The 12,489-nt window shown below is 44.1% G+C and overlaps 1 protein-coding gene and 1 non-coding gene across 2 annotated transcripts; both read right to left on the bottom strand.

The window, feature by feature from the left end:
- Positions 1–1,073: 1,073 nt before the first annotated feature.
- On the bottom strand, positions 1,074–1,211 carry LOC119925110. The gene has a single exon (XR_005449779.1). It is a non-coding gene; the product is annotated as a small nucleolar RNA SNORA7 (small nucleolar RNA).
- A 2,447-nt stretch (positions 1,212–3,658) lies between these two features.
- LOC119943533 (olfactory receptor 51I2-like) lies at positions 3,659–7,501 on the bottom strand. Its single transcript, XM_038764581.1, has 5 exons — positions 6,546–7,501; positions 4,975–5,187; positions 4,296–4,450; positions 3,782–3,874; positions 3,659–3,669 (listed from the first exon to the last, which is right to left on the bottom strand). Exons 1-5 carry the CDS (start codon positions 7,499–7,501, stop codon positions 3,659–3,661), a joined length of 1,428 nt encoding a protein of 475 aa, XP_038620509.1.
- Positions 7,502–12,489: the final 4,988 nt, after the last annotated feature.

The following is a 12,489-nucleotide window of genomic DNA, read 5'->3' as shown; positions in this document are numbered from 1 at the left end:
TGTGTCCAATCTGATTAGCTTGTACCTACCCCAGTGTTTAATAAAGTGCCTGGAACATAATAAGCGCTTAGCAAATTCCATTAAAAAAAAATGTGACCTGGTGGAAAGAACACAGGCCTTGGATTCAGAGGATCTGTGTTCTAATCCCAACTCTATTAGTCTGCTGTGTGACATCGGGCAAGTCACTTAACTTCTCTGTGCCTCAGTTTCCTTATCTGTAAAATAGGGATTCAATAGCTGTTCTCCTTACTACTTAGACTGTGTCCCCCGTATGGGACAGGGATTGCATTCAACCTGATTAACTTACATCTACCCCAGAATTTAGAATAGTACTTGAAACATAAGTGCTTAACATTCATTCAATCGTATTTATTGAGCACTTACTGTGTGCAGAGCACTGTACTAAGCACTTACAAATATCACTATTATCATTATGATTTATAAACACAGGACTTGGATTTAGGAGACCTGGGTTTTAATCCTGGTTCCATCATTTGCCTGCTGTGTGTGGGTTTGGGCAAGTCAACTTAACCTCTCTGGGCCTTAGTTTCCTCATTTAGTAGACCAAGTGGTAATATATGTATTAAGCAGTTGCTGTTAACATAGGAATTAAATATCTGTTCTGCTACCCACTTAATAATAATAATAATTGCTATGATATTTGTTAAGCACTTATTGTGTGCTAAACATTGTTCTAAACTCTGGGGTAGATACAAGGTTATCAGGTTGTCCCATGTGGGGCTCAGAGTCGTAATCCCTATTTTACAGATTAGGTCACTGAGGCACAGAGAAGTGAAGTGACTTGACCAAGGTCACACAGCAGACAAGTGGCAGATCTAGGTTTAGAACCCACATCCTCTGCAGTCTTATGCTGTCTGACCCTCAGTGATACCATGGACACATCTCTCCTAGAACTCCCTACCTCCATCTGCAATTGTTCTGGTGGTGTATTCATAGAATTTTCTTGGTAAAAATAAGGAAGTCGTTTACTAATGCCTCATTCTGTGAAGTAAACTTGAGTCTCCACCCTCGACTCTCTCCCATGCTGCTGCTGCCCAGCACAGGTGAGTTTGGCTTATAGCAGATTGCCTTCCACTCGCTAGCCACTGCCCAAGCTAGGAATGGAATGGGTATGCCTCTGGTTTACTCTCCCTCCCATAGTTGAGACTGGTAGAGTACTGGAAACTTTCCAGGTACAACTCTGAGAGGGGAAACTCTGAGGTACATAGAAGATAATCAGGTTGGACATAGTCCTTGTTCCACATAGGACTCACAATATAAATCGGAGGGAGGAGGAATTTATCCCCATTTTACAGATGAGGTAACAGAGGCACAGAAAAAAGTTACTTGCCCTAAGTCACACAGCAGACAAGTGGGGGAGCTGGGATTAGAAATCAGGTCCTCTGACTCCCAGGCCCATGCTTTTCCCACTAGGCCACACTGTTTATTCTAGACTGTGAGCCCCTTGTGGGCAGGGATTGTCTCTGTTGTTGAATTGTACTTCCCAAACACCTTGTACGGTGCTCTGCACACAGTAAGCGCTCAGTAAATATGATTGAAGGTATGAATGAATGTTTCTCAAAATAAATCAAAATAAAATGAATTACAGGTAAGGGGAAGAAATAGAGTATGAGGATATGCACATAATTGCCGTAGTGGTGAGGATGGAGCAAGTCTCATAGTGCTAAGAGGTACCGAACTCAAGTGCAAAGGGGATGCTGAAGGGAGAAAGAATAGTGGGAGAGAATAGTGTAAGGAGATGAGGAATCAATCGACAATATTTATCGAGTATCTATTGCAGGCAGAGCACTAAGTGCTTGAGGAATCTACAGAAAAAGAGAAGCAGCGTGGCTCAGTGGAAAGAGCATGGGCTTTGGAGTCAGAGGTCATTGGTTCAAATCGTGACTCTGCCGATTGTCAGCTTTGTGACTTTTGGCACGTCACTTCACTTCTCTGTGCCTCAGTTCCCTCATCTGTAAAATGGGGATTAAGACTGTGAGCCCCCCGTGGGACACCATGATCACCTTGGAATAACCCCAGGACTTAGAACTGTGCTTTGCACATAGTAAGTGCTTAATAAATGCCATTAAAAAAAAAGAAGTAACAAGTCATGATCCATGTTCTCAGAGGTCTATAAATCCAATGGGGGAAGCTAATCAGACAAGAAATTCACAATAGCTATGTACATACACAGTATACTCATAGAAAGACACAATAGTTAATGTCAAGCATGCTTCACCCTGTATGTCAAATAGGTAAGCCCTGTCCTTCCCTCAACCCACCCTCCCTCCTCCTCTACTTCTAGAGAAGCAATATGGCCTAGTAGATAGAGAACCAGCCTGGGAGTCAGAAGGACCTGAGTTCTAATCCAGGTTCCACCTATTGTCTATTGAGTGACCTTGGGCATATCACTTCACTTCTCTGGGCCTCAATTACCTCATCTGTAAAATGGGGATTAAGACTGTGAGCCCCTTGTGGGAGAGGGACTGTGTCTAACCTGATTTAATTGTATTCACCCTACTGCTTAGTACAGTGCTTTAAACATAGTAAGTACTTAACAAATACTGTCATTATTACCCACTCCACCAACCCCATGGCTTTGTGTAGCCTTCCTCTCTTGTATTACACTACCCACTTAGTCCCTGAACCAGCTCTTCCCCACACTTTCTCAGTCCCCTCTCATCTTCCCTCACTGAATTCTCCCGTGCCCATGATGCAACTTCTAATGCCTGGAGCTTTTCATTTTTTTAAACTTATTCCATGGCAGATAGGCTTACCCTTCCCTGCAGCTCACCAGGAACTTCCAAAATCATGGGAATGGGATCATATCAGACGTGGGGAAGGTCAGGATAAGGAGGGCAACACTAGTCTCTCCCAGCCTTCACCTCATCTTGACCCACTTCCATGGAAATGGAAACAGACCAGACCAGTATAGAAGCCTAAAACTAAATGAAACTACAATATAGTTTTTCTTTGTCTTAGGTTAATATTGTGCCATAGCAGATTTACAAAGGGTTGAAAAATCAAACAAGAACCATTCAAATGTGCAGAAGAAATTCTCCAACTGCTCTAAAAAAATTTCTAATGGTGGTTTCTTGTAATGAAACCCCTCATACCTGCTCCTTCATTCATCCTCCCTCCCTTCCCCACAGCACAGATGTATATATCTGTATAATATCTGTTATTTATTTATTTATAATAATAATAGTAACTGTAGTACTTGTTAAGCAGTTACTGTGTATCAGGCACTGTACTAAGCACTGGGGTGGATACAAGCAAATCGGGTTGGACACAGTTCCCGTCCCAGGAAGACTCACAGTTTCAATCCCCATTTTACAGATGAGATAACTGAAGAACAGATTAGTGAAGTGACTTGCCCAGGGTCACACAGCAGACAAGTGGCAAAGCCAGGATTAGAACCCATGACCTTCTGACTCCCAGGCCCATGCTGTATCCACTACTCCATGCTGCTTCTTATATTAATGTCTGTCTCCCCCTCTAGACTGTGAGCTCGTTGTGGACAGGGAATGTGTCTGATGTTATAATGTACTCTCCCAAGCACTTAGTACAGTGCTTTGCAAACTGTAAGTGCTCAATAAATGTGAGTGAATGAATGAATGAATGAACCAGTAGAATGTGAAGATAGGAAACATATTGTTCAAATCATTTCTGTTAAGGGGAATAGTGTAACAAATCTGAGATTGCGAACACGTCTGGTGTGTGGGTTAATTAAGAAAGTTTATGACTTGCCAGAGGAAGTTAATATAAGTTAAATGAATACCTAAAAGTTTCTGAAGGAGTAGGAAAATGATAAATTTTTCAAAAAGTGCGCTCCGGTATGGATGCTCGAAGGATATGGGATTAATACAAAGAACTGTAGAAAAAATAGACAGATTTAAGGCATATGCACATTCATTTGGGTCAGTAAAGAAAATGGTTGGATTGCTTAGACTATTTTGGATCCCAAAGATATGAATACTTATTTTTTAAAAATGGTTTTTTTTTTTTTCCATTCTAGACAGTAAACTCTTCTTGTAGACACTCAGCACCTCCTCCAGAATGAAAACTCCTCCTTCATACTATAAGGTCCTTACAGGTGGAGACTGTGTCTACCACTTTATGGCAGTGTGTCTACTATTCTACCAAGTGCTTAGTGCAGTGCTTTGGACATGGTAAACTCTCAATAAATGCCATTTATTGATTGAGATGAGGCTTTTGTCAAATGTCAGATGCAAAATACTTTTCTTTCTCCACACATATTCAGGGTTCTGTCACAAACTATTTTAACTGGAAGCCTGTAGAATTTGGCATTTGGAAGCTATTGTTTATCCACTGGCATTTGGTTTGTGTTCTGCTATGGAAGTTTTCCATCAAAGAGGTAATCAAGTTTTTAAAACTATAGATGACTGCAAGAGCATCCCTGACTGATTCACTGCCCTGGAGTGCAACACTAGGGGAACATGAAAAAGACATTGAATAGACATTGGTTCAAATATGGGGAGAGGACACGAAACTGCACGGAAGTAAATGTCAATTTAGATTGAAAGAAATTTCCCATTTGGGGGGGAACTGTTGGTAGATGCATAGAAATAGATCAAAACAGAATAAATCTCATCACAAGTTTAATTGCTTTAAAAGACAGTGAAGATTAAAAAAGCATTGATCAGGTTGAACTTTATTGGAAAGTACAATACAAACCTGGCACAAGACAAACTCTACTGAAAGTATTTACAGGATAAATTGTGTTTGGAGAAATGTCAATGGGTACAATCTGTCAGCTTGAAATCATTAATAGACTGTCAACACTAAGTTACCTACTGAGAAACATATACCTCGGCAGATGGAATTCGAAAAAAGTTCAAATGACAGAAGAAACAAAGAACAGTTTTTCATAGCTTGCATGTGAAATTAACAGGCCAAGAAAGCTGATGCATGAAATTCACTTTGAATGTGTCTCAAAAGTAATTTTGCTACCCTGTTGCATTGGGGCACAGTTGTGAATTACATAAAATATGAGGGATACTTTTAAAAAGCTCCCAGGTAATGATGCCTGCTAATGTGATATTAGACCTTACTGGTGAATACAGGAGGATTCCTTGCATGTGGAAAAATGTGAGAGGAAAATGAGCCATGTATTTGTTCAGGTGGTTTGTACTGGCCACATATAAATGATTCAAAGAAAACATCCTAAAAGAACATCAAAAGTGTCAGTGGTATGAGCCAACCAGTTGTGAACCAGGAAATATTGAAAACTTGGTCAGAAGTGGAAATGAATTTCTTTGTATATGATGGGAAATCTTAGGTCTCTGATGATAATTACATTTCAAATTATGTAGAAATTGCTATGCTGAACAGCTCTACAATCACAAATGACTAATTTTATTGAAGACTTTTTTGCTAAACATGGTATTCTGTGTCTACAGTTGGACAGAAAATGGACCAATTTACTAACCTTGCATTTTTTTGGTATTTGTTAAGCACTTACAATGCACCAGTCACTGTACTAAGCACTGGGGTACATACAAGATAATTAGGTTGGACTCTGTTGGAACCCCCATGGGACTCACAGTCATTGCCTTAATCCCCATGTTACAGCTGAGGTAACTGAGACACAGGGAAGCTAAGTGACTTGACCAAGGTCACACAGCAAACAAGAGGTAGAGCCAGGATTAGAACACAAGTCCTTCTGACTCCCAAGTCCCTGCTCTACCCACTATGCCTCCCTGGATCACAAGACAACTAGGGCATGCTGCTTCACAACATTTCAGAAGTTGACCTTAAAGTATAATTCCTATTCATCACCTCCAACTTGAGACACCTTCAATTTAGTGGGTTAGAAGTAAATTGGTCAGAATAACTGAGTCTATTTGTCAAAGCAAAATATTCAGGACAGGATCCTAATTGACACTAATTCTCAAACTATCCTTTTGGCCATGGCCTCGTTGCCAGTCGAGTTCTTATTTGAAAAGAAAGCCAGAGTTAAGTTTACAAGAAAGCAGGGAATAAGTCTAAGGCCAGAATCTGGATGACAGGAAAGGGAAAAATGTGTTCTATCAAGCATTCTCATAGTTTGGCTAAGGTGAGTGAGTTGAGCAAAGTGCATTCTCAGCTCTGTTTGGGTTTGGCCCATCTACCCACCTGCCCCACCCACACAGGCTTGAGGGTCTTGATGAGAATGAAGCTTCTCCCATCCTTCCCTTGGCCCCTCTCTGCCCTGTCCTGAGGTGCACTGAATAAAGACCCCAATTTCTGGAATCTTGAGAGGTCACCATGGTGAGCCCTGACTCCATCTTGTCCTGGTTCCCTCAGTGTGTCTGAAATAGAGGTGACCCAGGGGGTTTGTGTGGGGCGGGGGGATTCTGAAAGGGTCACATACCACTGGACTGACCACTGAGATTTTCTACCTGACAGGATTCTTCAAGCTCACAAGCCAGATTAGGGCGGAAACTGTCCTTTTCTCAGTGACCAGGATCCAGGAGGCTCAGACTTTTGACAAAGGTGAAGCACTAAAAATAGCATTTAATATTATCCAGAAAAGCAGTTACCTCCCCCAGCACACCCCGAAAGCACCAGAGAGCATCTTGACCATTCTTTTGTGGATCTCCTTAGTTTTGATGCTGTAGATGATGGGGTTGAGCATGGGTGGCACGGAGAGGTAGATGATGGACATCAATGTGTGGACAAAAGGAGGTGCCAGTTTCCCATACCTGTGACTCATGGACACACCCCCTATTGGAATGTAGAAGATGAGCACCGCGCAGATGTGGGAGACACAGGTGTTGAAGGCCTTGGATCTTCCTGCCTGGGACACGATGGTCAGGACAGACCTGAAGATCAGGACGTAGGAGATGAAGATGAGCACAGAATCCAGTCCGAATGTGGAGACCAGGATGGACAGGCCAAATAAGCTGTTGACAGTAGTGTCCCCACAGGGCAGGCGGATGAGATCGGGATGGAGACAGTAGGCATGATGGAGAATGTTGGCCTTGCAGAATGGCAGTCTTCTCAGGAAGAAGGGTAGAGGAAGGATCAAAATGAAGCTGCGTACTAAAACAGCCAAACCCATCTTGACAATGCAGCTGCCAATCAGTATCGCTGAGTATCTGAGGGGGTTACAGATGGCCACATAGCGGTCAAAGCTCATGGCCAGCAGGATGCCTGACTCCGTCAAGGAGAAAAAGTGGATGAAGAACATCTGGGCCATGCAGGCATCGAAGCCAACCTCCCTGATGTTGAAGCAGAAGGTGCCCAGGACCGTGGGCAGAGTTGAGCAGCTCACCCCCAGGTCACTGATGGACAGCATGGCCAGGAAATAGTACATGGGTTGGTGCAGGCTCTGCTCCTCCTTCAGGATGACCAGAATCAGGGAGTTTCCTAGGATGGCAACAGAGTAGAGGGCTCCCAGCAGAATAAACATCCAGTACAAGGAATCCTCCAATCCCGGGAAGCCAGTCAGAATGAAGGAGAGGGAGCCAGAGGCATTGCTGTGGAAATCTCCCATGCTGGGAACATGTGAAAAAATGGGCAGAAATTAGCTCACAAGTGAGTCCTGAGCCCCCTGAGGACTGGCCTGTTGTACTTTTGGAAACCTAACTTGGTGTCCAGAAGAGAAACAGCATGGCCTATGGATAGAGCATGGGCTTGGGAGTCTGAAGGACCCGGATTCAAATCCTAGCTCTGCCTCTTTTCTGCCGAGTGACCTTGGGGATGTCACTTCACTTCTCTGGGCCTCAGTTGCCTTGTTTGTAGCATGGGGATTAAGACGTTTGAGCCCTATGTGGGACATGGACTGTCTCCAACCTGATTACCTTATGTCTACCCTACCACTTGGTACAGTGTCCGGAATTTATTAAGCACGTTACAAGTACCTTCAGCACATCATTCCCCCTGCCTCCAACACCTTCACCCTCCCTCTACTGAAGCCCTTCCCTCTCCCTCTTTTCAAGTTCTACTCTGGTGCATATCTAATTTTTTTTTAAAGTTTCTAGTCTCCGTGGGTGATGTGTCTTCAATATTTCAGTGTGTTTCTGGATCCTGCTGCACCCTCTATTACCCCATCTCCTTGATCTCATTCCTCTCCAAACTCCTCAAAGTTTCTTCTCAGCAGGTTACATTTGGGGTTTCACCCCCTTTGTCCACTAAGGCCACATTCACTAAGGTCTCCAATCAATTTGTGATAGTCATGTCCAATAGGCTCTGCTCTAGCCTGGTCATTGGCCCAAGGAAGTCCTTTAGGACTCAGAAAATGCGGGTTCTTGAGGTCACATCTCCTCCAAGAGGCCTTCCCTAAAATTCACTTTCTCCAGCTCTCTCTCCCTTCTGCCTCATCTATGCACTTGAATCTTATAAATCACCCAACTCCCAACCCCACAGCACTTTTGTTCATATCTTTATATTCTATTTTATAAACTACTTATTTATTTATATTTATGTCTATCTCCTCCTCTAGATGGTTAGCTCGTTCTGGGCAGGGAATCTGTTTGCTAATCCTGTTGTATTGTACTTTCCCAAGTGTTTAGTACAGTTCTCTGCACATAATAAGCACTCAATAAATACCATTATTTGGTTCTTGTCCCAGTTCTGCCTGGAGCTGGTTGAAGAGGGTGAAGACTACCTCTTCACTTTGAAGGGTGCTGTACCCCTGATTGTCTTCTCTCTTGATGCACCCCATGATTGAGTGTCAGGATTGGGAGGGACAAGAGAGTGTGAGGGACACATTGAGAACCAATAGCAGCACAGTCAATTCTGTAGGACAGATTCTCGATTCTGGAGAACCAGGCCCAAGTCTCATTATTTGTTCCTAACAGGGAACTCCATCGCTTTGTCCTATTCCGTCTTGGCTTCCCAACTGCCTTTCATGAGAAGGGAATGAGTCTGTTATATTGTACTCTCCTAAGCACTCATTACAATGCTCTGCACATAGTAAGCACTCAATACATGTGACCGACTGATTGACCATAGGCCCCTCCCTTTTCCTAGGAACACTCTCTGATTTGGCTCTCACCTGGTTCTTCTCCTACCTCCTGAAAGCTCCTCCTCAGTCTCATTTGCAGGTCCTCCCTCTGTTGCATTTCCTCAATGCCAATACCACATAATTGATCATTCAATAAATCCTACCTGTTTTTCCTCCACAGTATTTCCGAGATCTACCTTTTTCTCTCCACGCAAATGGCCACCACTCTGGCTCAAACTGTCATCATCTCTGAAGCAGGATGGCCTAGTGGATAGTGCATGGGCCTGGGAGTCAGAAGGCCATGGGTTCTAATCCCAGTTCTGCCACTTGTATGCTGTGTGTTCTTGGGCAAGTCACTTGATTTCTCTGTGCCTCAGTTACCTCATCTGTAAAATGGGGATCAAGACTGTGAACTCCACATGGGCCAGGCACTGTGTCCAACCCAATTTGCTTGTATCTACCGCAGCACTTAGTACAGTGCCTGGCACGTAGTAAGCACTCAACAAATACCATAATAATAATAATTATTATTGCCTCCTGACTTGACTATTGTATCAGCCTTTTCGTAGGTCTCCTTGCCTCAAGCCTCGACCTTTTCCAGCCTGTCACACATTCTGATGCCAAAATGGGGCTCTCCCATACAGCAAAAACCTCTGATGGTTACCATTTCTCTCTGAATCTCTGCTCCCTCCTCCCTTATGACCCTGGCTCCCTCCTTCCTTCCATCCCTGGCTCCCTCTTGCCTCTGACCCTCATTCCCTCCTTCCCTCTGATTCTGCCACTAGGAGTGTGGCCTAGTGGAAAGAGCAGGGGCCTGGGAGCCAGAGGTTACAGGTTCTAATCCTGGCTCTGCCTACTGTTTTCTGTGTAACCTTGGGCAAAGCATTTAACTTCTTTGTGCTTCAGAGATTAAATGCCTGGGGGTTAAAAACCTGTTCTCCCTCCTCCTTAAAATGAGAGCCCCATTTGGGGCAGGGGCGGGACAGGGACTGTGTCAGACCTATATAACATATGTCTACCCCAGTGGTAGAACAATGGTTGACGCAGTATAAATACAATAAAAAAGAAGCTACTGGCTTCTGGGAGGTAGCAACCATCTCTCTCCTCTATCTGCCCTATTCACCCACTATTCCCCATTTGGGGCTCTCTTCGCTACTCTGAAGGTAACCTCAGTGGGCCCCATCCTTGCCTATCCTGGCCCTGTCCCCTTACTCACATCCTCCCCCATGCCTGGAGTACCCTTCTTCTTCAAATCAGCCAGACCACCGGCAGAGCTGAGATTAGAACTCAAGTCCTGACTCCCCGATCTATTCTCTTTCCACTGGTCTACACAGCTTTCCTTATAAGTATGATGCTTCTGAATGATAGTCTTCTACTTAACACTGAAGGCTTTCTTTCAAAAGAAGCCCCAAGTCCCTAAACCAGGGCAGGTGAGTGCAGCTTGACCTAGAAGCAGATAAAGCAGTTTACTCACTCTCAGCATCCTCTAGGTAGGTTTTTAGGCACAAAAGGGTTTTGATGTGTGCTGAGGTTTCAGGGCACCAGTGCTTGGAGCTCCCCTACATATCACCAACCTGTCTTGGGCCCCAACCTGGAGCACAGCTTTACACTCCAATCCCATTAATAATTGTAATAATAATTATGGCATTTATCTGGCACTTATTGATAAAGCACTTGCTGTGTACCGTGTTGTAATTATAATAATCCCCCTCTAGCTTTAATCCACTTGTAGGCAGGGAAGGTGGCTCCAACCCTGCTACATAGTATACTCCCAAACACTTAGGACAGTGCTCGGCGCACAGTAAACAATAGAGAAGCAGCATGGCCTAATGGAAAGAGCATAGGCTTGGGACTCAAAGGACTTGAGTTCTAATGGCTCCCCCACTTGTCTGCTGAGTGACCATGGGCATGCTACTAAACTTCTCTGTGCCTAGGTTGCCTCATCTGTAAAATTGGTGTTAAGACTGTAAGTCTTATGTGGGACAAAGACTGTGCCCAACCCCGATCTTCTATCTACCCCAGCACTTAGTATGGGGCCTAGCTCAGAGTAAGCACTTAAAAATGCCATTATAAAAATAATAATGTGTTCTAATCACTTAGGGCACATTTTACCTTATTTTTCTGATGAGGTAACTGAGGCACAGAGAACTTGAGTGACATGCCCACGGTCACACAGCAGACAAGGGGTAGAGCTCAGATTAGAAACCTCACAAACTGGACAATCAAGTTAACATGAGAAGCCACATGGTCTGCTGGAAAGAGCCAGAGCCTGGGAGACAGAGGACCTGGGTTTGATTCTCAGCTCTGCCATTTTTAAAAAATGGTATTTTTTAAGCATTTACTATGTGCTAGACACTGTTCTAAGTGCTTGGGTAGATACAAAGTAAACAGATTGGACAAAGTCCATGTCCCACATGGGGCTCATAGTCTTAAACCCCGTTTTATTCATTCATTCATTTATTCCATCATATTTATTGAGTGTTTACTGTGTGCAGTGCACTGTACTAAGTGCTTGGAAAGTACAACCCAGCAACAGAGACAATCCCTACCCAACAACGGGCTCACAGACTAGAAGGGGGGAGACAGACAACAAAACAAAACAAAACAAGCAGGCAGGCATCAATAGCATTAATATAAATAAATGTAATTATAGGTACATACACATCATTAATAAATAGAATAATAAATATGTACATATATACACAGGTGTTGTGGGGAGGGAGGGGGGTCGATCAGAAGGAGGGAGTTGGGCTGATGGGGAGGGGAGGAGGAGCAGAGGAAAAGAAGGGCTCAGACTGGGAAGGTCTACAGATGAGGTAACTGAGTCACAGAGAAGTGTAGTGACTTCCCCAAGGTCACCCTGCAGACAAGTAGCAGAGGAATAGGTCCTCTGATTTTCAGACCCTTACCCTTTCCACTAGGCCACCTTGGGCAAATCACTTAACTTCTCCGTATTTCAGTTACCTCACCTGTAAAATGGGAATTAAGAACGTGAGCCCCATGTGGGGCATGGACCTTGTCCAACCTGATTAGTTTGTGTTTACCCCAGTGCTTAGTCTAGTTCCTGGCACATAGTAGGTGCTTTACAAATACCATTAAAAGAACAACAGAAAATCCCGGAAATAAACAAAAATGCATGTCCCTAAAATCAGTTCCTACTGTGTTGCTGTCTGACTTCCAGTCCATCTCAAACATTTTCATCACTTCAGATACATCAAAAAGGAAGGGGGTTGTGGAGGACCAGCCCCAGAGAAACTTCCCAGAAACTCACCTTCTGAGCTTCTTCTCAGGATTTTGGGCCCTGGGAGAGCAGTGTCCGGGGAAGTTCTCCCCTCCACGACTCTACCCTTCACTCCCACCCCACGTCCCCAGCCTGCTTTTAGGGACAATTGCCAGATGTGTGCTGGAGAAGGACTTTTGTTTCCTTTCAAGAAGCCCTGGTGGACCTATTCATCACCAGGGGATTCTGGACAGCATTTGCCTAATGACTTCCTTCCCTCTGTTGCTGGCTCCCTCTTCCCCTCTGCTCCTGACTC

Source organism: Tachyglossus aculeatus, chromosome 2 (genome assembly GCF_015852505.1).
Source record: "Tachyglossus aculeatus isolate mTacAcu1 chromosome 2, mTacAcu1.pri, whole genome shotgun sequence".
Lineage (NCBI taxonomy): Eukaryota > Metazoa > Chordata > Mammalia > Monotremata > Tachyglossidae > Tachyglossus > Tachyglossus aculeatus.
Note: the sequence above shows the minus strand (reverse complement) of the source record. Positions and strands in the feature narration are given on the sequence as shown.